The following is a 25,681-nucleotide window of genomic DNA, read 5'->3' on the forward strand; positions in this document are numbered from 1 at the left end:
TGTTTTTTTCCAGTCTGTGATGATGTGATGTCGCTCATGGGAAATGTGTGTGAAGACCAAAGATCTCTTATCTACAGCTTAGTTGATCCCCTGCTCTCAGCTTATTAGACAGAGAAAATTCTAGATTATGGGAGGTGAGGGTTGGTACTTGTAACAGTTGCAATGTGTCAGTTTGTTTTTGAGTGTTTTTAAGACTTGTTTAACTGCTACTTGTCTGTGAGAGCAAGGTCACAAAGTCTGAAGCCTTTGTAATGATAATAAACGTTCATGCAGGGATCCTGCTTTGTCTAAAGTTGACAACAGCATAGTGCACATGCTCCTGTTGTCGGGGCGGACGTCGCTGGACTGTGGAGTAGAGAGGATCCGTCTGGTTCCTGGAGAAGTGGCCTCTGCTGTAGTGAAGCTCATCCTGCTCTGTTGGTTGAGCGGAGATTTCGTCATACAGGGAACCAGAGTTTATCTAATGAGGAGACAAGACAAATTACATCACATTATGTTGCACTGAAATGTTTGTGTGCCTTTTATGCATGTTTTTCCTAATGAAGCTAAATTCTAATCTTTACCTGCTCTATGTTGTCTGACGTTTCAGTTGGAGGAGATTGACTGGAAGTCTTCTTTCTTCTAGTTAGTTAAACAAATGAGGATATAAATGATGAGGTATTTCAGATGGGATATTGAACGCTCTTGCTCTAAAACAAGGCACAGTGTCACTCACCTAATCCACAAGAAGACAGTGAGGGGTATTAAAAGGAGGAGAGCAGCACAGACTCCTGCAGCTGCTGCTGGTGTCCATTTTCCTGCTTTACTCTGGACAGTGAGAGTCTCTTCAGGGGACGTGATGTCTCTCTGGGTTTTGATACCACAGGAGTAGTTTCCTGCATGCTGACTGCTGGCTGGGTCTAGCACCAGGTGTTTGGTTTGGTCTCTGTCAGGGTCAGAGGTCGACTGTTGAGGAACCAAATGTAGTTTGTGTTGTCAGTGAGAGGACAGCTGGTACTGCAGGTCAGTGTGACTCTCTGGTCCTCTGTCACCACTGCAGAAGGAGTAAACTTCACTTTCAGACCTGGAAGAGTTACATTGGTCACTAACTGTAAAATAGAGATACTGTCACTTAACAAGTCCTCATTCATTTTTTTTTAAAGATATTTTTTGGGGCCTTTTTAGCCTTTATTTGATAGGACAGGTAAGCGTGAAGGGGGAGAGAGAGGGGGAGTGACATGCAGCCAAGGGCCCCAGGCTGGAGTCGAACCGGGCCGCTGGCAAACAGCCTTGTACATATGGGGCGCCTGCTCACTACTAAGCCACCGACGCCCCACAAGTCCTCATTCATTTCCAGTATCTGCTAAAACATCCATGCAGTCCTAAAATGCAGGGATGACGATTTTAAGACTGTAGTGGAAAGTACAAAAATGACACCAAAGTACACACAGTAACTTCCACAGCTTCCACACTGAACATGAGCGAGCATGAAATAATCTGTATTGTTGATTGAGCATTAGTTCTCTTGACTTAAGTCAGCTGAGTGCTGCTAGTGAGGAGCTGTGAGGGATAAACACCTTTGTGTTAAGAAATACATGATAAGAGTTACCTGTGACGATCACAGTTACTCCAGGAAAGGCAGGTTGTTTCCATCTGTTGTCATATTGCTGTTGTCTGAATCTGTATTCTGCTGAGTCATTCTCCTTTAGGTTTTGATTCTCAGGGTGTGGACGTTCTTTGTTGTCATGATACCACACACGACCTGCAGCCTCAATCAGCTCTTCATCATCCTCCTCCTCACTACTCTCTTTATTCTGAACCATAATTTGGACTGTGGCTTCTGGTTTTTGGGATGGGAATATTTACTTGTAATGTTCACTGAAGAACCTTCCAGAGCGCAGATTCTCCTGTTGACATAATTCACACTCCAGCAGTTCTTATCATCAGGACCTGAAATAAGATGATGAAGGACTCGTCAAAGGCATCAGAGGTGTCTGTTTAAGTATATATGGCCATGGAAGATTTTATAAGATGCACTGATATTTTAGCTTGATATTGGGGTTTTTTATACATTTTTTTGTGAGTTAACAGAAAACTATTCATTCACAAAATTCTGAAAAGTCCAGTGTGTAGGGTTTAGAGGATATATAAACAGAAATGGATATAGTAATAAAATAAGTTTGTTTCTTTGGTGTATAATCACTGGAAAATAAGTTTGTCTTCGTAACCCAGAATGAGTCATTTATATCAGGCAGCAGATCCTCATCCACAGAGATGGCCATGTTGCGCCACTATGTTTCTACAGTAGCCCAGAGCAGACAAACCAGTAGGGCTGTAGTCTCCTGGTCGACTAGTCGATTATTTGGCCATGCTCGTCCGACCAAATTCTCATTGGTCGAATAATTGCCGTGTTACTTTATAAGAAAAGTGCCACATCAACAGCTTTCCAGGATTAATCCATTATTTCCTGCAGGGGACAGGCTAAGTTACCTGTGAAAATTGTTTTCAAACATGACAGAAAGTTGAACTCGCCCACTCTCACGCTCAGCGTCGCGGTGATGCAGACCTCCTGTCTGTTTCTGTATACTGAAATCATTTCCCTCAGTGGAAACAAAGCTTGTATTTACTTGTATTTCACAGATAAGTAACAATAAATTGTGGAGACAGTAAAGCCTCCCCTAAATTAGCATTTCAAGTCTTGTGTGTGATTTGTCCTTCAGGGATTTATACTTCGGGATTTATCCTGGCTTCATGTGAACAGAGGAATTCCCAGCTCGCTAGGCTAATGTTTACTATGTAAATGCCATAGGCTGGCGCCACAACATTAGCATGTTGTATTTGCCGTTGTTTGTTGGTGAATGCTGTGAGTTGTAATGGAGCCAAACTATGTGCCGTTATCTTTGTTAAATGTTGCTGTTGTCACTGGTTTTATATGAGAAGAGGAAAAGATCACTAGACACTAGGCTAATTTACACAATGTAAAATGCCATAGACTTGTACTGATAACGTTAGCATGTTGTATTGGTGGGGGAAATGTGTCCAGATAAAGACAAGTGTTTGTCTGTCAGTTCTGCGATTTATAGTGAAGCCAATTTGCGTATTTGTGTTTGAAATTGTCTCCATTAAGCCATGTTTAATGTGTGTTTTGAATCAACTATATACATAAAGCTTGATTTGAACTAAACTTTACAGCACTTAACACAGTCGACTAGTGTTTTGGAGGTGTACTGCAGAGTGACACAGACACACCACCACAGAAGTAAAAATAACGTGCAGATTTTTTTTTTCCCCACGACTCAGCGATTCGTTGAAGATTATGTATGACTTTAGTCGACCAAGATTTTCTTTGGTTGACTACAACCCTAGACTCTAGATAGGGCCATTTGCATTTTTGCATTTCAAGCTGTTACTGTAGTTAGCAGCTCCTCTGCAAAGAAAGTGTCAGAAAACACTTATTATAAAAAGTGAAACTGCTTCATTCAGTGTTTTTACCGGTTTAAATCACCTGGTCTGTTTGTTTTGGAGACGAAGAGATCTATGCGGATAATTCAGCTCCTGATAAAAACCTCCTGAACAATGAACATTGAAGGAATCCAAAGGAACCCTGTGGACTGCTGTTTTGAAGCTTCGAGCACGGCATTTTGGTCATTGTCATCTTGTTTTTTTTTTTTGGAGCCAGTAGTGACCATATATTGACGAGAGGGTGGAGCTGTGGAGGAGCGAGGGGTGGATGTGACTTACAGAATTCAGAAACGGCTTGTAGACAGCCTGTCACTTATTCATAACTTTGGGCCTTAATAAAATGAAATGGGTGAGTCATAAAACAGCACTCCCTGTACAGTTGACATGAATGTTGAAATAAGCTTTAGAGACCAAAATGGGGTTTTTGTACCAGGCTGTGAACATGTTTATTTCATGTAAAGTTGGCCATTTCAACACGGGGTCTGTTTTGGAGCCAGCTTCAAGTGGCCATTTATTGAACTGCAGTTTTGGCACTTCCACTTTGGCTTTTCAGCCTTGAGGTTGCTGCTTGGTTGCAATCTGCAATCCTCACCAATAGATGCCACTGAATCCTCCTAAATCATACACACTGTTCCTTTAAATACATTTTCTTAAGTATAATGTCACTGTTGTGTATTGCACAGCACAGATTGTGATTAAAGCAAAACTATTAACTATACTTTTTATTATCATTCTATTATTAGCTACCACATTATATTGGAAGGTGTTTCTGCTATTTTGTCCACCTCCTCTGATGCTTTAACATTTTTCGGATTATCTTACTTTTTTGTCCCAGTCCCATATTATAATGCACCATAAGTTGTTTGGTACTCACAGACTTCAGCAGAGCGCAGATCCTCGAGGCCTTTTACAGCACAGGATAATTTTGTACCAGAGGAACGAGGTACTGAAAATGTTGACTCTAGTGTGTCTGTATGAGTATGCACCTCGGTACCACCTATAGGCAGTTTGGGAGTTAACCAGAGGACAGCTGGTGCTACAGGTCAGTCTGACACGGCCTGGTTCATCCGCAGGAGTCCTTTGAATATGAACCTCTGTTGGGAGATGACAGATACATTTTTCATTAGTTCACCTGTGCACGTCAAGTATATAAGTGAATAAGTGACATGAATAGTTGAATAAATGCTCAAAAAGTAGTTAATTCAACAAAACAATATGTTGAGAGATGACAAGTTCATTTTCATCAATCACTGTGACATATTTAAGTGTAGAACTTAATGAATCATTGACATTGTTGAATATGAACTCTTGAACCCCTGTCAGTACAAAATCTGTTATACTATGGTGATACAAGTTTTAGCAGAGCTGAACTCAGTAAAACTTCACCTTTGGGATATGTGATGGAGCAGGGCTCATCCTCTGATGACTGCTTATAAGAACATATTGTCCCTTCAGCATAGGTCACATTAAAGCAGGTCGATGTGACAGAATCTGGACAAAAAGAATAGATACATTATCTTTAATGGTGAACACAGCTCTTCAAAAGCTTTATAATTTAGGTTCCACTGCCTGAATAATATAATTCTTCTTGAATGTATGAACAGATCGAGTAACATGATGAGGAGCTAAATGTTGTCACTCACCCACTGAGACTTCAGGAGCTCTGAGATGCTCGTAGCCTTTGATAGCACAGGAGTATGTGACTGCTTCCTCACTGCTGACCAGCTGGTGGTACCAGGGAGACCAGTCCTGATAGAGGAACTCTCTGTTCTTGTACCAGATGTAGACTGCAGGGTTTTCAGTCAGAGGACAGCTGGTGCTACATATCAGTGTTACTGCCTGTCCCTCTGTGGTGGGAATCACCTTCACCTGCAGGTCTGAGATGATGATGTATAAAATGTGATATCATGTGCTGATGTTGGTCTTAAAGTGATAAATTACTGGCAGCTGTACCTGCAACATGGAGCTCAGTGTTGTCGCACCAGCAGCGTTGTGGGTTGTCATTCGTGTCTCTGCAGCAGTATTTGTTGCATCACTCTCTGTCAGATCATTGATCGTCAGAGTTGGATGACTATTTTCAGACGATTTCCATCCAGAGAGAGACCTCTTTCTGAATATACCCGTAGTCTCCCTTCTCGACAGTGTACCATTTATTTCCTGAAGTGGGACGTTCAGCTGAGCAGGGCAGATCCACTGATGAACCTTTTAAGGCACAGATGCTGTTTTCTCGTCCCTGAACCCCTTTAACACAAGATTTCATCAGCAAACATCAGTTTTCAGCCCAGTTACTATGTACAGTGAAAAAACAGTCATTCATACCTGAAGTGCACAAGATAAAAGCCATAAACACACATCCAGCTTCTGCCAACAACATGGCTGTTTCAGTCTTCATCCTCCAATCAGAGAGTTGATTATATAATGTATTGGCTTTATCGCAACTGCTGCGTTTTTAAAAATGTTTTTAACATAAACAATAAAAAGAAATGGTCAAAATCAACGACAGAGACAGAATGAACTGTTGATTAATGTGCTGTCAGACAAACTGCATGTAGCTTTGACACCAAGAAGTCGCTTTATTCCTCATTTTTCTTCTCAGTAAAAAGAGATCTTTGGCAAAGAATCTTATTTTCAGTCATATTTTAACATGAATAATTGTATCACAGTTATTATTGTTATTTTTATCAGTTATTCACATGTATTTGCTCATGTAGCAGTGTTTAACTGCTGTATATCGATATCAATATATGATATAATGAAATTATATCATTACAAAGATGTCATGGGGACCAGAGTGGGAGTGGAGAGATGTGAAGTTGTCTTTGTTGGACAGTATTTGAAAAATGAGCACCAAGACACAAATGTAATGTCTGTCATCTTTTAATACACTTCAGTTAATGCAGGGTAAAACATGTTTCTGAGGGCAAAATTATTTTTACAAAAGTTTTTTACAGCTGCAAATAAAACAGAAAGCAATGCAACATCAGTACACCAGGAAAAACCCCCAAAATGTGTCAATAAGCTTACATGACAGAGCCACCCACATTTCAGCATTGCATTGTGGTCTGGTAACACTGTTGCTCAATGTATTTAAGACATAATATCAAGTCATCTGTACAGCATATCAGCCCTTGAGAGGCGACTTAACCTGCCATAAAAGTTCATTACAAATGATTCAGCAGTGAGAGGACCAGTGAAGAACATAATCTGCTGCCTTTTCACCTTTACATCATGAATCTGTTTATAAATCTTTCTTACAGTGTTATATGTGTTTGAGACTTTTGGGGAATTCTGTGAGACATGGAGTGAAGTGAAATATTGGTGGAGACTAGAGGGCTTGAACTGTGAAAGTCAGGTTGTTGAAAATTGTGCCACTGATCAAGATGAGTAAGGCCACTGAGTAGATCCTGAATCAGTTATGTAAAGAGATGCTCACTCAGAGGCCGTGTTGGAACTGAAGTTGACAGTAGCATGAGCAACATGCTCCTGTTGTTCGGGCTGATGTGGTTGGATGGGGAGGTCAAGAGTTTCTGGCTGGGTCATAGAGAAGTGGACTCTGCTGCAGTGAAGCTCCTCCTGCTCTGTTGGTTGAGCTGACATGTTTTTATACTCATGACCAGGGTTTAGCTGATGAGGAGACAAGATGAACAATATCAGCTACATAGCACATGTAACCTCTGTACTGACAACTGGACTGATGACATTTGGGGGGTTAGCAGTATTTAAATACAACACTACACAGTGGGTATTAATTGGCAGGAGTAACACTTAAAGACCTAACAGCCTTAGTCAGAATAATGATTGCAGTCAAGAGTTTTAAATCCTACGATGAAGACTAAAATGTTTTGCAAGAAGAAGAAATGTCTGATCTTTACCTGCTCTGTGTTGTCCATTGCTTGAGTTTCAGGAGACTGACCTGAAATCCTCTTCTTTCTGGTTATTGAAGGAAAAAAAAAGTATAAACATATATGTCTAGAAGCAATTTCAGATTAAGAGTGGAGTATAATTGTTGTGCAGCACAACACAGTGTTGCTCACCTAATCCAAAGGAAGATAACAACAAGAAGTATGGTAACCAGGAGAACAATACAGACTCGTGTGGCGGTTGCTGCTGCTGCTGCTGCTGCTGCTGCTGCTGGTGTTTGTTTCTGTGTAACATTTTGGACAGTGAGAGTTTTTTCACCAGATGTAATGCCACCTTCAACAGCACAGGAGTAGCTTCCTGCCTGCCGACTGCTGACTGAACGGAGTATCAGTGTCTTGTTGTGCTTTCTTGGCTTGGTCAGGGGTCGACTGTTCAGGTACCAGATGTAGGTTGTGTTGTGAGGCAGAGGACAGCTGGTAATGCAGCTCAGAGTGACATTTTGGCCCTCTGTCACCTCTGCAGGATGCACCCTCACTCTCAGGCCTGAAACAGGATTTAACATGAAAACATCAACAATAAAGTAACTCGTATGTTTTCTGTTCTGCCTGTTTTGAAAGGTAATTAATGTTACTTAAAATTAGGCAACTAAAGCTACATTACTGAGGCAAAGATCATAGAAGTGAAAGTTAAAAGTAAGAACAATGTAATGCCACATGGAGAGCAGCTTGGGCCTCCTGCACTTTGGTCCATGAAACATCAGCCAGCCTTAAAGTGCTGGAAACCTGCTACTGAAAAGTGCAGCAGGTGTCAACAAAACTGAACTTAAGACTTTGGGTTTCAAAAACAGTCAGCAGTTCATGTGCACATCCCAACAAGAAAAACAAACAAAACAAAAAGCTGTAAACAATCAGTGATTGTGGGTCCTTTTTTTTTTTGACAAACCTTTACGATAACACTGGCACCATCAGCATTGTATTTATTCTCCAGAATTACCTGTGACAACCAGCGTTACTCCAGAAAAGTCAGACTCTTTCCATTCTCCATTAGGTCGTTTGAGTCTGAATGTGTATTCTGCTGAGTCATCCTTCTCCAGGTTATTGATTCTCAGGATGTGCTGATTCTTCATGTTGTCATAAAACTTCACATGACGTGTATCATCAGCCTCAGCCAGAGCTCTACAGGTTTTCCTTCCCATTTGTATTTATTTTAAACCATGATTTTGACTTGGTATACTGGTAGTTCTTAGGATGAGAATATTTACTTGTAATGTTCACTGAAGAGCCTGGCAGAGCACAGATTCTCCTTGTGACATAATTCACACTCGTGCAGTTATTATCTTCAGTACCTGAAATATAGATGAAAAAGTCGTATTTTAAAATCCATGTTTAGGGTCAAATATTATTACTCATTAAAAATGGAAATTTATTGTGGGGTTTCCTGTTTTCATCTTGAGGTTGATAATCTTATAAAAAGGAAATCAGAACAAAAAAGTCTTATTTCTGTTTTTCTGTTTAGTGGTCAAAGATAAATGTTTTAAGGCAATTATTTCTCGCTCACAGATTTATGATGAGACACTGCTCCTGTCCTCCGACTGACTGCTGACTGATTTGACATGCTCTCAGTCAACAAGGACATCTAGTGGCCATTTTATCAGTGCAATATCATTGGTGATTTGACACACAAGAAAAGAGAAAAACAAATTTTCCTTTTCGATACCCACGAACCTGGCGATAGCCGTGGCTGGAGGCTTTATGTTCTTGTGAATTTCTTCAAATTTGGCACAAATGTCCACTTGGTCTCAGTGATGAACTGATTAATTTTGATGGTCAAAGGTCAAGTTCACTGTGACCTTGTCTATCTCATTCTCATCAGCATGATATCTATAGAGTGCCTTAAGGGAATTTATCAATCATAATATTCTGCATAAATCACTTGTCTGGCCAATACTGTCACATCTCAGGGAACAGAAGGGGAAGCATTTGGTCAGATACTGAACTGGTGACACTGATCTTGGTTGCCCACATTCAAACTGTGCTCATTGTCTTCTGTGATGTCGAGAAAATGCGTGAAAAGCTTCCATGTTTTCAGACATTGACATAAACTGTAAGAAAAACTTGACAGGTGTGTGGAGGTATACTACTGCAGGGTGGTAATTGTAGTTTAATTCTGGATGGATACACAGAACTACTTCAGGGTTACTGCATTAGACTTAACATTAAAAGTCTTTGTTTTATCCACCCCTATGATGCTGCAACATGATTCAGATCATCATATTTCTCCTAGTTTTTGAGATTTATGACATCAATGCACTTTTTTCAAACAGACCTCACAGCATGTTAAAAGGCTCGTACTCACAGAATTCAGACAGCAGATCCTCGAGGTCTTTCACAGCACAGTAGAAGCTTTGAGCAGAGCTGGACTCTCTCTGCTGTTGACTCTCAGAGTGTGATTTTGTCTTCTGGTTCAACCTATCGGCAGGTTTAGAGTTGGTCACAGGACAGCTGGTGGTACAGGTTGCAGATGTAGAATTCCTTTGAACTTTTACTTCTGTTGGAAGGTGATAAAGTTCAATTTGTACCATGTTGAATTACATAAATTAGTGATTATATAAATTACATCAAATGTTAAGGTAAGGTAAGGTAGACTTTATTTTTCTGGGGGGAAATTCATTTGTCCCAGCAGCATAACATAAAAGAGGACACAGGACAGACAAATAATAAATGAATACCATAAAAAACCTGTCCTCTGCCTGATGGATAGAATAACATATTAAAGTTCAGTGAGTTAAAGTGCTACAGTGGATGGCTGTGATGTAATGTGACTGGCACTTGATAATGACAACAGAAACAACAGCATCAACAACAACAATAATACAAACTACATATAAATATAAACTCTCAAAGCATTATCTGTGCAGTAAAACAGAATGTGGAGACTTTGAAGTTAAATAAGTAAAAATTAGAAAACAAAACACAAAGATATGACAGTGTCAACACAAAATAAATGACCAATTGTAAAATACATCTCAACTGTGAAAAACGAATAAGGGTCTGAGAGTGAGAGGTTTGTAAATGTTTGAGGAAACTTGACCTCTGGGATATGTGATGGAGCAGGGTGTCTGCCTATCAGAACACATCCTCCCTCCAGCATAGGTCACAGTAAAGCAGGTCGATGTGACAGAATCTGGACAGAAAGAAATGAGATTCAGTATTTTTATGGGTTATAGTCTGTCATAAGTTCTACCCTGAATCAGTTGTTCTTGAAATTGTGACATGTTTAACAACATGTTGCGTAACATGATAAGATGCTAATCATTGTCACTCACCCACTGAGACTTTAGGAGCTCTGAGATGCTCGTAGCCTTTGATAGCACAGGAGTATGTGACTGCTTCCTCACTGCTGACCAGCTGGTGGTACCAGGGAGACCAGTCCTGATAGAGGAACTCTCTGTTCTTGTACCAGATGTAGGCTGCAGGGTTTTCAGTCAGAGGACAGCTGGTGCTGCATATCAGTGTGACTGTCTGTCCCTCTGTGGTGGGAATCACCTTCACCTGCAGGTCTGAGATGATGAATAATGAATGTTTATATGCTGATGTTGTCTTAAAGTGATAAATTACTGGCCACTGTACCTGCAACATGGAGCTCAGTGTTGTGGCGCCAGCAGAGTTCTGTGTTGTTCAGCGTCTCTCTGCAGCAGTATTTGTTTGCATCACTTCTCTCACATCATTGATTTTTAAAGTTGGTCTTTTTCAGACATGTTGTATGATACACTATATCCATCTGCAGAGAGTTCATTCTGAATATACCTGTGGTCATTCCAGCGCGACAGTGTACCATTTGTTGCTTGAAGTGCCACGCTTAGCTGAGCAGGGCAGATACACTGATGTACCTTTTAAGGCACAGATGCTGTTTTCTCGTCCCTGAGCCCCTTTAAGAAAAAGACAGATTGATAACATTTGAAAAGCTGATTTTCTGTTAATCAGTCTTATTTCAGATTTTTTTTTCTTCAGCAGTAAATGAACCATTTCTTCCAATTTGACTCATGACCTCAGTCAAACATTTCTTAAATATTTAATTATCATTTTAAAGATAAACAAGCATTCATACCTGAGATATACAGGATAAATCCCACAAACACACATCCAGCTTCTGCCGACAACATGACCGTTGTAGTCCTTCAGTTCCTCAGCAGAGAGGTAATTAAATCAAAAAGTGTATAAAATCTGCAGCACTTTGTGTACAACCTAAACGCTGGAGAGGACTGTTGGTTAATATGAGGGTGGGTGATTGCACGCAGCTCTGACTTCAAAACTTCACTTCCTTCAAGTTGAGGTGATTTTTTTTTCTCAGTAAAAGGAAACCGCAGGTGAAGACGTCATGTTCCGCTGTTTTTACATGGTATCATAATTGAATCTGGATTTTTTTTATTTAACACAATATCATCTCTTGATTCTGTCTCTTCTTGTAGTTATTTCTTTTTAAAATTGTTACTTAATGTGTTAGCTCTTTATGCAACATGCAAAAGTTAAGTGCATGTGTTGAGCTGCAGAAAGAGAGGTGATCAGAGGATAGTGTTATCTGGTTGTTTTGTGGTTTTTGAGTGAAACACATAAAGAGGAAAGCTGTAGACTCGACATCCACACTCTTTTAATACACTACAGAACATGTCCATAAGCAGCAATTTATTTGCATATTCTATACAGTATCATCTGTGTATATGTGTGATATAAATTTAAAGGGTAGACGATCCACACTGCTGAGTACAAGCATTACGTTATCGCCGACACTACTTAGTGTCATACTCTCAGTGGGAGATAGCTACATGTGGCCACATGTTCTCAACACGCCTGTGGGTTGTGTGCTCGTTGTTGTTTTTTTTCCAGTCTGTGATGATGTGATGTCGTTCATGGGAAATGTGTGTGAAGACCAAAGATCTCTTATCTACAGCTTAGTTGATCCCCCTGCTCTCAGCTTATTAGACAGAGAAAATTCTAGATTATGGGAGGTGAGGGTTGGTACTTGTAACAGTTGCAATGTGTCAGTTTGTTTTTGAGTGTTTTTAAGACTTGTTTAACTGCTACTTGTCTGTGAGAGCAAGGTCACAAAGTCTGAAGCCTTTGTAATGATAATAAACGTTCATGCAGGGATCCTGCTTTGTCTAAAGTTGACAACAGCATAGTGCACATGCTCCTGTTGTCGGGGCGGACGTCGCTGGACTGTGGAGTAGAGAGGATCCGTCTGGTTCCTGGAGAAGTGGCCTCTGCTATAGTGAAGCTCATCCTGCTCTGTTGGTTGAGCGGAGATTTCGTCATACAGGGAACCAGAGTTTATCTAATGAGGAGACAAGACAAATTACATCACATTATGTTGCACTGAAATGTTTGTGTGCCTTTTATGCATGTTTTTCCTAATGAAGCTAAATTCTAATCTTTACCTGCTCTATGTTGTCTGACGTTTCAGTTGGAGGAGATTGACTGGAAGTCTTCTGTCTTCTAGTTAGTTAAACAAATGAGGATATAAATGATGAGGTATTTCAGATGGGAGATTGAACGCTCTTGCTCTAAAACAAGGCACAGTGTCACTCACCTAATCCACAAGAAGACAGTGAGGGGTATTAAAAGGAGGAGAGCAGCACAGACTCCTGCAGCTGCTGCTGGTGTCCATTTTCCTGCTTTACTCTGGACAGTGAGAGTCTCTTCAGGGGACGTGATGTCTCTCTGGGTTTTGATACCACAGGAGTAGTTTCCTGCATGCTGACTGCTGGTTGGGTCTAGCACCAGGTGTTTGGTTTGGGTCTCTGTCAGGGTCAGAGGTCGACTGTTGAGGAACCAAATGTAGTTTGTGTTGTCAGTGAGAGGACAGCTGGTACTGCAGGTCAGTGTGACTCTCTGGTCCTCTGTCACCACTGCAGAAGGAGTAAACTTCACTTTCAGACCTGGAAGAGTTACATTGGTCACTAACTGTAAAATAGAGATACTGTCACTTAACAAGTCCTCATTCATTTTTTTTTTTTTTTTAAAGATATTTTTGGGGCATTTTTAGCCTTTATTTGATAGGACAGGTAAGCGTGAAAGGGGAGAGAGAGGGAGTGACATGCAGCAAAGGGCCACAGGCTGGAGTCGAACCCGGGCCGCTGCGGCAACAGCCTTGTACATATGGGGCGCCTGCTCTACTACTAAGCCACCGACGCCCCACAAGTCCTCATTCATTTCCAGTATCTGCTAAAACATCCATGCAGTCCTAAAATGCAGGGATGACGCATTTTAAGACTGTAGTGGAAAGTACAAACATGACACCAAAGTACACACACAGTAACTTCCACAGCTTCCACACTGAACATGAGCGAGCATGAAATAATCTGTATTTTTGATTGAGCATTAGTTCTCTTGACTTAAGTCAGCTGAGTGCTGCTAGTGAGGAGCTGTGAGGGATAAACACCTTTGTGTTAAGAAATACATGATAAGAGTTACCTGTGACGATCACAGTTACTCCAGGAAAGGCAGGTTGTTTCCATCTGTTGTCATATTGCTGTTGTCTGAATCTGTATTCTGCTGAGTCATTCTCCTTTAGGTTTTTGATTCTCAGGGTGTGGACGTTCCTTTTGTTGTCATGATACCACACACGACCTGCAGCCTCAATCAGCTCTTCATCCTCCTCCTCACTACTTCTCTTTATTCTGAACCATAATTTGGACTGTGGCTTCTGGTTTTTGGGATGGGAATATTTACTTGTAATGTTCACTGAAGAACCTTCCAGAGCGCAGATTCTCCTGTTGACATAATTCACACTCCAGCAGTTCTTATCATCAGGACCTGAAATAAGATGATGAAGGACTCGTCAAAGGCATCAGAGGTGTCTGTTTAAGTATATGGCCATGGAAGATTTTATAAGATGCACTGATATTTTAGCTTGGATATTGGGGTTTTTTTGTACATTTTTTTTTTGTGAGTTAACAGAAAACTATTCATTCACAAAAATTCTGAAAAGTCCAGTGTGTAGGGTTTAGAGGGATATATAAACAGAAATGGATATAGTAATAAAATAAGTTTGTTTCTTTGGTGTATAATCACTGGAAAATAAGTTTGTCTTCGTAACCCAAGAATGAGTCATTTATATCAGGCAGCAGATCCTCATCCACAGAGATGGCCATGTTGCGCCACTATGTTTCTACAGTAGCCCAGAGCAGACAAACCTAGTAGGGCTGTAGTCTCCTGGTCGACTAGTCGATTATTTGGCCGCTATGCTCTCGTCCGACCAAATTCTCACTGGTCGAATAATTGCCGTGTTACTTTCATAAGGAGAAAAGTGCCACATCAACAGCTTTCCAGGATTAATCCATTATTTCCTGCGGCAGGGGGACAGGCTAAGTTACCTGTGAAAATGGGGGTGTTTTCAAACACCCCCGTTGTTGACAGAAAGTTGAACTCGCCCACTCTCACGCTCAGCGTCGCGGTGATGCAGACCTCCTGTCTGTTTCTGTATACTGAAATCATTTCCCTCAGTGGAAACAAAGCTTGTATTTACTTGTATTTCACAGATAAGTAACAATAAATTGTGGAGACAGTAAAGCCTCCCCTAAATTAGCATTTCAAGTCTTGTGTGTGATTTGTCCTTCAGGGATTTATACTTCGGGATTTATCCTGGCTTCATGTGAACAGAGGAATTCCCAGCTCGTCGCTAGGCTAATGTTTACTATGTAAAATGCCATAGGCTGGCGCTAATAACATTAGCATGTTGTATTTGCTTGGAAAACGTGTTTAGTATAAGACCGTTGTTTGTTGGTGAATGTTGTGAGTTGTAATGGAGCCAAACTATGTGCCGTTATCTTTGTTAAATGTTGCTGTTGTCACTGGTTTTATATGAGAAGAGGAAAAGATCACTAGACACTAGGCTAATTTACACAATGTAAAATGCCATAGACTTGTACTGATAACGTTAGCATGTTGTATTGGTGGGGGAAATGTGTCCAGATAAAGACAAGTGTTTGTCTGTCAGTTCTGCGATTTATAGTGAAGCCAATTTGCGTATTTGTGTTTGAAATTGTCTCCATTAAGCCATGTTTAATGTGTGTTTTGAATCAACTATATACATAAAGCTTGATTTGAACTAAACTTTACAGCACTTAACACAGTCGACTAGTGTTTTGGAGGTGTACTGCAGAGTGACACAGACACACCACCACAGAAGTAAAAATAACGTGCAGATTTTTTTTTTCCCCACGACTAATCGATTAGTTGAAGATTATGTATGACTTTAGTCGACCAAGATTTTCTTTGGTTGACTACAACCCTAGACTCTAGATAGGGCCATTTGCATTTTTTGCATTTCGCGTCGGTTACTGTAGTTAGCAGCTCCTCTGCAAAGAAAGTGTCAGAAAAACACTTATTTTTAAAAGTGAAACTGCTTCATTCAGTGTTTTTACCGGTTTAAATCACCTGGTCTGTTTGTTTTGGAGACGAAGAGATCTATGCGGATAATTCAGCTCCTGATAAAAACCTCCTGAACAATGAACATTGAAGGAATCCAAAGGAACCCTGTGAACTGCTGTTTTGAAGCTTCGAGCACGGCATTTTGGTCATTGTCATCTTGTTTTTTTTTTGGGAGCCAGTAGTGACCATATATTGACGAGAGGGTGGAGCTGTGGAGGAGCGAGGGGTGGATGTGACTTACAGAATTCAGAAACGGCTTGTAGACAGCCTGTCACTCAAGCAGCCCCGCCCTTAATTATTCATAACTTTGGGCCTTAATAAAATGAAATGGGTGAGTCATAAAAACAGCACTCCCTGTACAGTTGACATGAATGTTGAAATAAGCTTTAGAGACCAAAATGGGGTTTTTGTACCAGGCTGTGAACATGTTTATTTCTGCGGTAAAGTTGGCCATTTCAACACGGGGGTCTGTTTTGGAGCCAGCTTCAAGTGGCCATTTATTGAACTGCAGTTTTTGGCACTTCCACTTTGGCTTCCTTTTTCAGCCTTGGAGGTTGCTGCTTGGTTGCAATCTGCAATCCTCACCAATAGATGCCACTGAATCCTCCTAAATCATACACACTGTTCCTTTAAATACATTTTCTTCAGTATAATGTCACTGTTGTGTATTGCACAGCACAGATTGTGATTAAAGCAAAACTATTAACTATACTTTTTATTATCATTCTATTATTAGCTACCACATTATATTGGAAGGTGTTTCTGCTATTTTGTCCACCTCCTCTGATGCTTTAACATTTTTCGGATTATCTTACTTTTTGTCCCAGTCCCATATTATAATGCACCATAAGTTGTTTGGTACTCACAGACTTCAGCAGAGCGCAGATCCTCGAGGCCTTTTACAGCACAGGATAATTTTGTACCAGAGGAACGAGGTACTGAAAAATGTTGACTCTTAGTGTGTCTGTATGAGTATGCACCTCGGTACCACCTATAGGCAGTTTGGGAGTTAACCAGAGGACAGCTGGTGCTACAGGTCAGTCTGACACGGCCTGGTTCATCCGCAGGAGTCCTTTGAATATGAACCTCTGTTGGGAGATGACAGATACATTTTTCATTAGTTCACCTGTGCACGTCAAGTATATAAGTGAATAAGTGACATGAATAGTTGAATAAATGCTCAAAAAGTAGTTAATTCAACAAAACAGAATATGTTGAGAGATGACAAGTTCATTTTCATCAGTCACTGTGACATATTTAAGTGTAGAACTTAATGAATCATTGACATTGTTGAATATGAACTCTTGAACCCCTGTCAGTACAAAATCTGTTATACTATGGTGATACAAGTTTTAGCAGAGCTGAGCTCAGTAAAACTTCACCTTTGGGATATGTGATGGAGCAGGGCTCATCCTCTGATGACTCCTTATAAGAACATATTGTCCCTTCAACATAGGTCACATTAAAGCAGGTCGATGTGACAGAATCTGGACAAAAAGAATAGATACATTATCTTTAATGGTGAACACAGCTCTTCAAAAGCTTTATAATTTAGGTTCCACTGCCTGAATAATATAATTCTTCTTGAATGTATGAACAGATCGAGTAACATGATGAGGAGCTAAATGTTGTCACTCACCCACTGAGACTTCAGGAGCTCTGAGATGCTCGTAGCCTTTGATAGCACAGGAGTATGTGACTGCTTCCTCACTGCTGACCAGCTGGTGGTACCAGGGAGACCAGTCCTCATAGAGGAACTCGTTGTTCTTGTACCAGATGTAGACTGCAGGGTTTTCAGTCAGAGGACAGCTGGTGTTGCATATCAGTGTGACTGTCTGTCCCTCTGTGGTGGGAATCACCTTCACCTGCAGGTCTGGGAGAATAATGACATGTTTATATGCTGATTATTGTCTTAAAGTGATAAATAACGGGCGGCCACTGTACCTGTAACACGGAGCCCAGTGCTGTTGCGCCAGCAGAGTTGTGGGTTGTCAGCCGTCTCTCTGCAGCAGTATTTGTTTGCATCACTCTCTCTCACATCATTGATTTTTAAAGTTGGTCTTTTTTCAGACATGTTGTATGATACACTATATCCATCTCCAGAGAGTTCATTCTGTGTATACGCGAAGTCATTCCAGCGCACAGTGTACCATTTGTTGCTTGAAGTGCCACGTTTAGCTGAGCAGTTTAGATACACTGATGTACCTTTTAAGGCACAGATGCTGTTTTCTCGTCCCTGAGCCCCTTTAAGAAAAAGACAGATTGATAACATTTGAAAAGCTGATTTTCTGTTAATCAGTCTTTATTTCAGATTTTTTTTTCTTCAGCAGTAAATGAACCATTTCTTCCAATTTGACTCATGACCTCAGTCAAACATTTCTTAAATATTTAATTATCATTTTAAAGATAAACAAGCATTCATACCTGAGATATACAGGATAAATCCCACAAACACACATCCAGCTTCTGCTGACAACATGACCGTTGTAGTCCTTCAGTCCCTCAGCAGAAAGGTCATTAAATCAAAAAGTGTATAAAATCTGCAGCACTTTGCGTACAACCTAAACGCTGGAGAGGACTGTTGGTTAATATGAGGGTGGGTGATTGCACGCAGCTCTGACTTCAAAACTTCCTTCAAGTTGAGGTGATTTTTTTTTCTCAGTAAAAGAAAACCGCAGGTGAAGACGTCATGTTCCGCAGCTTTTACATGGTATCATAATTGAATCTGGATTTTTTTTATTTAACACAATATCATCTCTTGATTCTGTCTCTTCTTGTAGTTATTTCTTTTTAAAATTGTTACTTAATGTGTTAGCTCTTTATGCAACATGCAAAAGTTAAGTGTGTGTGTTGAGCTGCAGGAAGAGAGGTGATCAGAGGATAGTGTTATCTGGTTGTTTTGTGGTTTTTGAGTGAAACACATAAAGAGGAAAGCTGCAGACTCGACATCCACACTCTTTTAATACACTACAGAACATGTCCATAAGCAGCAATTTATTTGCATATTCTATACAGTATCATCTGTGTATATGTGTGATATAAATTTAAAGGGTAGACGATCCACACTGCTGAGTACAAGCATTACGTTATCGCCGACACTACTTAGTGTCATACTCTCAGTGGGAGATAGCTACATGTGGCCACATGTTCTCAACACGCCTGTGGGTTGTGTGCTCGTTGTTTTTTTTTTTCCAGTCTGTGATGATGTGATGTCGTTCATGGGAAATGTGTGTGAAGACCAAAGATCTCTTATCTACAGTTTAGTTGATCCCCCTGCTCTCAGCTTATTAGACAGAGAAAATTCTAGATTATGGGAGGTGAGGGTTGGTACTTGTAACAGTTGCAATGTGTCAGTTTGTTTTTGAGTGTTTTTAAGACTTGTTTAACTGCTACTTGTCTGTGAGCAAGGTCACAAAGTCTGAAGCCTTTGTAATGATAATAAACGTTCATGCAGGGATCCTGCTTTGTCTAAAGTTGACAACAGCATAGTGCACATGCTCCTGTTGTCGGGACGTCGCTGGACTGTGGAGTAGAGAGGATCCGTCTGGTTCCTGGAGAAGTGGCCTCTGCTGTAGTGAAGCTCATCCTGCTCTGTTGGTTGAGCGGAGATTTCGTCATACAGGGAACCAGAGTTTATCTAATGAGGAGACAAGACAAATTACATCACATTATGTTGCACTGAAATGTTTGTGTGCCTTTTATGCATGTTTTTCCTAATGAAGCTAAATTCTAATCTTTACCTGCTCTATGTTGTCTGATGTTTCAGTTGGAGGAGATTGACTGGAAGTCTTCTTTCTTCTAGTTAGTTAAACAAATGAGGATATAAATGATGAGGTATTTCAGATGGGAGATTGAACGCTCTTGCTCTAAAACAAGGCAGAGTGTCACTCACCTAATCCACAAGAAGACAGTGAGGGGTATTAAAAGCAGGAGAGCAGCACAGACTCCTGCAGCTGCTGCTGGTGTCCATTTTCCTGCTTTACTCTGGACAGTGAGAGTCTCTTCAGGGGACGTGATGTCTCTCTGGGTTTTGATACCACAGGAGTAGTTTCCTGCATGCTGACTGCTGGCTGGGTCTAGCACCAGGTGTTTGGTTTGGTTCTCTGTCAGGGTCAGAGGTCGACTGTTGAGGAACCAAATGTAGTTTGTGTTGTCAGTGAGAGGACAGCTGGTACTGCAGGTCAGTGTGACTCTCTGGTCCTCTGTCACCACTGCAGAAGGAGTAAACTTCACTTTCAGACCTGGAAGAGTTACATTGGTCACTAACTGTAAAATAGAGATACTGTCACTTAACAAATCCTCATTCATATGTTTTCCAGTATCCAGTATATCCATGCAGTCCTAAAATGCAGGGATGACGCATTTTAAGACTGTAGTGGAAAGTACAAACATGACACCAAAGTACACACACAATAACTTCCACAGCTTCCACACTGAACATGAGCGAGCATGAAATAATCTGTATTTTTGATTGAGCATTAGTTCTCTTGACTTAAGTCAGCTGAGTGCTGCTAGTGATGAGCTGTGAGGGATAAACACATTTGTGTTAAGAAATACATGATAAGAGTTACCTGTGACGATCACAGTTACTCCAGGAAAGGCAGGTTGTTTCCATCTGTTGTCATATTGCTGTTGTCTGAATCTGTATTCTGCTGAGTCATTCTCCTTTAGGTTTTTGATTCTCAGGGTGTGGACGTTCCTTTTGTTGTCATGATACCACACACGACCTGCAGCCTCAATCAGCTCTTCATCCTCCTCCTCACTACTTCTCTTTATTCTGAACCATAATTTGGACTGTGGCTTCTGGTTTTTGGGATGGGAATATTTACTTGTAATGTTCACTGAAGAACCTTCCAGAGCGCAGATTCTCCTGTTGACATAATTCACACTCCAGCAGTTCTTATCATCAGGACCTGAAATAAGATCATGAAGGACTCGTCAAAGGCATCAGAGGTGTCTGTTTAAGTATATGGCCATGGAAGATTTTATAAGATGTGTTGACATTTTAGCTTGGATATTGTTTTGTTAGTTTTTTGGACAATTTTTTTGAGAGTTAACAGAAAACTATTCATTCACAAAAATTCAATTCTTAAAAGTCCAGTGTGTAGGGTTTAGAGGGATATATAAACAGAAATGGAATATAGTAGTAAAATAAGTTTGTTTCTTTGGTGTATAATCACTGGAAAATAAGTTTGTCTTCGTAACCCAAGAATGAGTCATTTCTATCAGGCAGCAGATCCTCATCCACAGAGATTGCCATGTTGCGCCACTATGTTTCTACAGTAGCCCGGAATGGACACACCAAACACTAACTCTAGATAAGGCCATTTGCATTTTCGCATTTTGCATCGGTTACTGTAGTTAGCAGCTCCTCTGCAAAGAAAGTGTCAGAAAAAAAGCACTTATTTTTAAAAGTGAAACTGCTTCATTCAGTGTTTTTACCGGTTTAAATCACCTGGTCTGTTTGTTTTGGAGACGAAGAGATCTATGCGGATAATTCAGCTCCTGATAAAAACCTCCTGAACAATGAACATTGCAGGAATCTTAAGGAACCCTGTGGACTGCTGTTTTGAAGCTTCGAGCACGGCATTTTGGTCATTGTCATCTTGTTTTTTTGGAGCCAGAAGTGACCATATATTGATGAGAGGGTGGAGCTGTGGAGGAGCGAGGGGTGGATGTGACTTACAGAATTCAGAAACGGCTTGTAGACAGCCTGTCACTCAAGCAGCCCCGCCCTTAATTATTCATAACTTTGGGCCTTAATAAAATGAAATGGGTGAGTCATAAAAACAGCACTCCCTGTACAGTTGACATGAATGTTGAAATAAGCTTTAGAGACCAAAATGGGGTTTTTTTGTACCAGGCTGTGAACATGTTTATTTCTATTGTAAAGTTGGCCATTTCAACACGGGGGTCTGTTTTGGAGCCAGCCTCAAGTGGCCATTTATTGAACTGCAGTTTTTGGCACTTCCACTTTGGCTTCCTTTTTCAGCCTTGGAGGTTGCTGCTTGGTTGCAATCTGCAATCCTCACCAATAGATGCCACTGAATCCTCCTAAATCATACACACTGTTCCTTTAAATACATTTTCTTAAGTATAATGTCACTGTTGTGTATTGCACAGCACAGATTGTGATTAAAGCAAAACTATTAACTATACTTTTTATTATTATCATTCTATTATTAGCTACCACATTATATTAGTAGGTGTTTCTGCTATTTTGTCCACCTCCTCTAATGCTTTAACAATTTTTAGATTATCTTACTTTTTGTCCCAGTCCCATATTATAATGCACCATAAGTTGTTTGGTACTCACAGACTTCAGCAGAGCGCAGATCCTCGAGGCCTTTTACAGCACAGGATAATTTTGTACCAGAGAAACGAGGAACTGAAAAATGTTGACTCTTAGTGTGTCTGTATGAGTATGCACCTCGGTACCACCTATAGGCAGTTTGGGAGTTAACCAGAGGACAGCTGGTGCTACAGGTCAGTCTGACACGGCCTGGTTCATCCACAGGAGTCCTTTGAATATGAACCTCTGTTGGGAGATGACAGATACATTTTTCATTAGTTCACCTGTGCACGTCAAGTATATAAGTGAATAAGTGACATGAATAGTTGAATAAATGCTCAAAAAGTATGTTGAGAGATGACAAGTTCATTTTCATCAGTCACTGTGACATATTTAAGTGTAGCACTTAATGAATCACTGACATTGCTGAATATGAACTCTTGAACCCCTGTCAGTACAAAATCTGTTATTCTATGGTGATACAAGTTTTAGCAGAGCTGAGCTCAGTTTGTCATTGAGGATGTAGCAATAGGGGCCAGTTGTTCAAAACATTTAATCTGGATCAAAATTACCCGGATTTGGAAATCCCATTTTTTGCTACCCAGGATCAGGTAATCCGTCTTACTTTTATGCTGGTTTTTCAAAGCAACATTGGATTGGATCAACCTGATCCAGATACAGTTTTCAAGATTACCAAATCCGGATTACCAGTGCTCTGAATGGGACAACATATCACAATGTGGGCTAAAGCTTTGTAAAGAACAACAGGTAGAAGAGCCAACATGGGGTCACTGTAAGTGTTTTTTATTTTGAGACAAAACACAAAAATAACAAACATCCATTTCCATTCATAATTTCTTTTATGACCCCTCATCTGAGCCACAACAATACAAAACAAATATACCTTAACAAATACATTGTGGATATTTTGAAAACATCTTAAATAAAAAGGCTAAATGTCCAATAGTTACAAAATAAAGAATGTTCAGGGTTCTTCCTCATCTGAGGAGGAGAGACCAGCATTTTCAAGCCATGCTTTTAGGAGGCGGATCTGAAGTTTCACTTTGGTTTGCTGCAGTTTGGTCAGCTTGATTTGTTCCTCTGCCAGGAGTATCTGTGCTTTTGCTCTTTCAGTTTCTTGTTTGAGAAGTAATTCATAGGCATCATCATTATTATTTGGCAAAGGACGCTTCAAGCCTCTTTTCTCAGCTCCTGTGACTGCTGGCTCTACCAGTGAGGATCCAGGTTGTTCTTCAGAAATAGTGCTGAGATCCAGAATGAATGTTTCCTCTGCATTAGGAGGAACTGGCTCACTTTCCTCTACAAACTCTTAGGCTCACCATCCCCTACAACACCTTGAATCCCGTGCAGAGCTTTAGAGTTCTCACCTCCAATAATGTCCAGAACCACAACCGTGTATTCACCTTTCTTAAAGGGTTTGTTGCCCGTTTGGGTGGTTTTTTGCTTCAGCAAGGTCCTTTGTTGCTCTGGCCCTCAGATTCTTCCATATGAATTTAACTTGCTCCAAGGTCCTCTTCTGGCCAGACCCCATTGCATTAACATTCTGGGTGATTTCAACCCAAATGTCTTGTTAGTCACCATTCCACTTGCAACAGAGCTTCCTACTATTGAGGCATAATTGCACTTGACACCCTCCAGCAGTGCATGGGTTTCTGCAACAGTGAAATCCTTTTGAGTCCATGGTTCCACCTCATCTGTTGTAGTGAACATAGTGTTTATAGGCCTTGGGCATGATTGATTTAATTGAACACAAGCCAAAGCACATCAGTTAATGAGTGGGTGGGTATTTGACAGCCATCTTATATTCAGCCTTTCTCAGAGAGAGGCACTGACATGGCAGATATTGTCCATCGCTACCACCATTTTGGTGGAAGGCGGATACCGTCAAAGGGTATATGTTGAGCGTGCAAAACCACTGGAGCAATACACCACTGAAGAACTGTATGCTCGCTTTCGCTTTGGGAATGCTGATATTAAGTACATTGCAGACCTTGTCAGGCCAAAGCTTCAACAGAGAACCCGAAGGAGTCACAGTCTATCTGTGGAAGAACAGGTCCTCATTGGTCTGCGCTTCTATGCATCTGGGACTTTCTACCAAGTTGTTGGTGACAATATGGGAGTGGACAAATCAACTGTGAGTGATGTATTGGCCAGCCTGGTCAATCAATTTGTTTCACTTCCAAAGGACGACCAGATTGCCCAGACCAAGCACAAGTTTTTTCTTTTGGGGAACATGCCCAATACTATTGGGGTTATTGACTGCACTCATGTGCATATCCAAGCACCTCATGAGAGGGATTGGGAGTACATCAACCGAAAGGGGAGGCGCAGCATCAACATCCAACTCGTGGGCGACGCTGACCTCATCATCACAAACTGTGTCGTGAAGTGGCCTGGCTCTGTTCATGATGCACGTATCCTGAGAGAGAGTGCTTTATACAGAGAGCTCCAAACCAACTGACCGGATGGCATAATATTAGGAGACAGTGCCTATCCACTCCTACCATGGCTGATGACTCCTTTTCTTGCAGCAACCACACCTGCTCAGGCACGCTTCCACACTGCTCATTGCAAAACAAGATGTGCAATTGAGCGTTTAATGGAGTTCCGAAGAGACGCTTTGCACGCCTTAACTACTTGTGAGTGGAACCACAGGGAGCATGCAACATAATACTTGCGTGTATTGTCCTGCACAACATCGCTACCAGGCGTGATGTCCCTCTCTGTGATGGTGTTTATGATGCACCTGAGCCTGCTGAAGAACCAGACCAACCTCTGGCGTTCTGTCAGAATGAGGGACTGACTGGATGTGTAGTCAGGGATGCAATTGTTGCAATTGTGGGATGACATTATTTTTGACAGTTTCATCTCGGATGATTGTTTCTTTTAAATGAATATACAGTGATGACAGAAACATTTAATATATTTTTGTTTGTTATTGAAATCTGTTTGGGGGGATTGTTTCACGGTTTCATTGTTTTCACAAGATCATTTTTATTTTATTTTGACTTTACTATACTGAAAGTCTTATTTGGTAGCCTATGTCTACTTTATTTACTTTATCACTGTAACGGTTAAACAAGTCAAGTGCAAAATATAAATAAAAGTATATACACTAAATGATACAAATGTATTATTTGACCAAATTTAAAGTTTTAGTACATTTTCTTCCTGAAATCCACCTTGAAATCCTACCCCCTGTTGGGATCAGGATAATCCTGTTTTTTTGGATCAAAGTTATCCAAATCCTACTGAAACGCTTTGAACAACACAAACTGAAGGTTTGATCCAGATTAAAACTAGGATTGGATTCCGTGATCTAATCCGATTTCAGAATCCTTCTTTCCCTTTTGAACAACCCATTTTCAAGATTTGATCCAATCCAATAACCAATATCCAATCAGATTACCTTTGAACAACTGGCCCTAGATTTCTTTTTCAAGACAGCAAAGATATGACACTGTAAACCTGCCTGCTAATGCCACTAATCTCTTCAGTGAAAACCTGACTGTAAAGGCATTAGAGGTGTGAGGCGTGTTTGTGTTTTTGTTTGTCAAGGTTTGGTAAAACTTCACCTTTGGGATATGTGATGGAGCAGGGCTCATCCTCTGATGACTGCTTATAAGAACACATTGTC

General features: G+C 40.7%; 2 protein-coding genes and 1 long non-coding RNA gene across 3 annotated transcripts; all 3 read right to left on the reverse strand.

Moving 5' to 3' along the window:
* Window positions 1–95: 95 nt before the first annotated feature.
* On the reverse strand, window positions 96–25,681 carry LOC125885504 (uncharacterized). Its single transcript, XM_049571078.1, has 6 exons — window positions 25,620–25,681; window positions 22,048–22,269; window positions 20,303–20,644; window positions 19,624–19,972; window positions 564–621; window positions 96–460 (listed from the first exon to the last, which is right to left on the reverse strand). Exons 1-6 carry the CDS (start codon window positions 25,675–25,677, stop codon window positions 266–268), a joined length of 1,224 nt encoding a protein of 407 aa, XP_049427035.1. The 5' UTR covers window positions 25,678–25,681; the 3' UTR covers window positions 96–265.
* On the reverse strand, window positions 4,411–5,248 carry LOC125885506 (uncharacterized). The gene is made up of 3 exons (XR_007448912.1): window positions 5,085–5,248; window positions 4,828–4,932; window positions 4,411–4,535 (listed from the first exon to the last, which is right to left on the reverse strand). It is a non-coding gene; the product is annotated as an uncharacterized LOC125885506 (long non-coding RNA).
* On the reverse strand, window positions 6,636–18,299 carry LOC125885502 (sialoadhesin-like). Its single transcript, XM_049571076.1, has 9 exons — window positions 18,156–18,299; window positions 17,676–17,975; window positions 10,628–10,861; window positions 10,393–10,485; window positions 9,658–9,849; window positions 8,564–8,647; window positions 7,476–7,845; window positions 7,314–7,371; window positions 6,636–7,065 (listed from the first exon to the last, which is right to left on the reverse strand). The coding sequence occupies exons 1-9, from the start codon at window positions 18,208–18,210 to the stop codon at window positions 6,871–6,873; spliced, it is 1,581 nt and encodes a 526-aa protein (XP_049427033.1). The 5' UTR covers window positions 18,211–18,299; the 3' UTR covers window positions 6,636–6,870.

The sequence above is a fragment of the Epinephelus fuscoguttatus genome, linkage group LG3 (genome assembly GCF_011397635.1).
Source record: "Epinephelus fuscoguttatus linkage group LG3, E.fuscoguttatus.final_Chr_v1".
In the NCBI taxonomy this organism is placed as follows: Eukaryota; Metazoa; Chordata; class Actinopteri; order Perciformes; family Serranidae; genus Epinephelus; species Epinephelus fuscoguttatus.

Excerpts from the sequence above, each read along its gene's own strand:
- LOC125885502 (XM_049571076.1), bottom strand. The coding sequence starts at position 18,210 with ATGTTGTCAGCAGAAGCTGGATGTGTGTTTGTGGGATTTATCCTGTAT. Across the intron at positions 7,372-7,475 it reads GTTATCTTCCTTTGGATTAG|AAAGAAGAGGATTTCAGGTC; the intron begins GTGAGCAACACT and ends TTCAATAACCAG. Across the intron at positions 7,066-7,313 it reads CAATGGACAACACAGAGCAG|CTAAACCCTGGTCATGAGTA; the intron begins GTAAAGATCAGA and ends TCTCCTCATCAG.
- LOC125885504 (XM_049571078.1), bottom strand. The coding sequence starts at position 25,677 with ATGTGTTCTTATAAGCAGTCATCAGAGGATGAGCCCTGCTCCATCACA. Across the intron at positions 22,270-25,619 it reads CTCCATCACATATCCCAAAG|AGGTTCATATTCAAAGGACT; the intron begins GTGAAGTTTTAC and ends ATCTCCCAACAG. Across the intron at positions 461-563 it reads CGTCAGACAACATAGAGCAG|ATAAACTCTGGTTCCCTGTA; the intron begins GTAAAGATTAGA and ends TCTCCTCATTAG.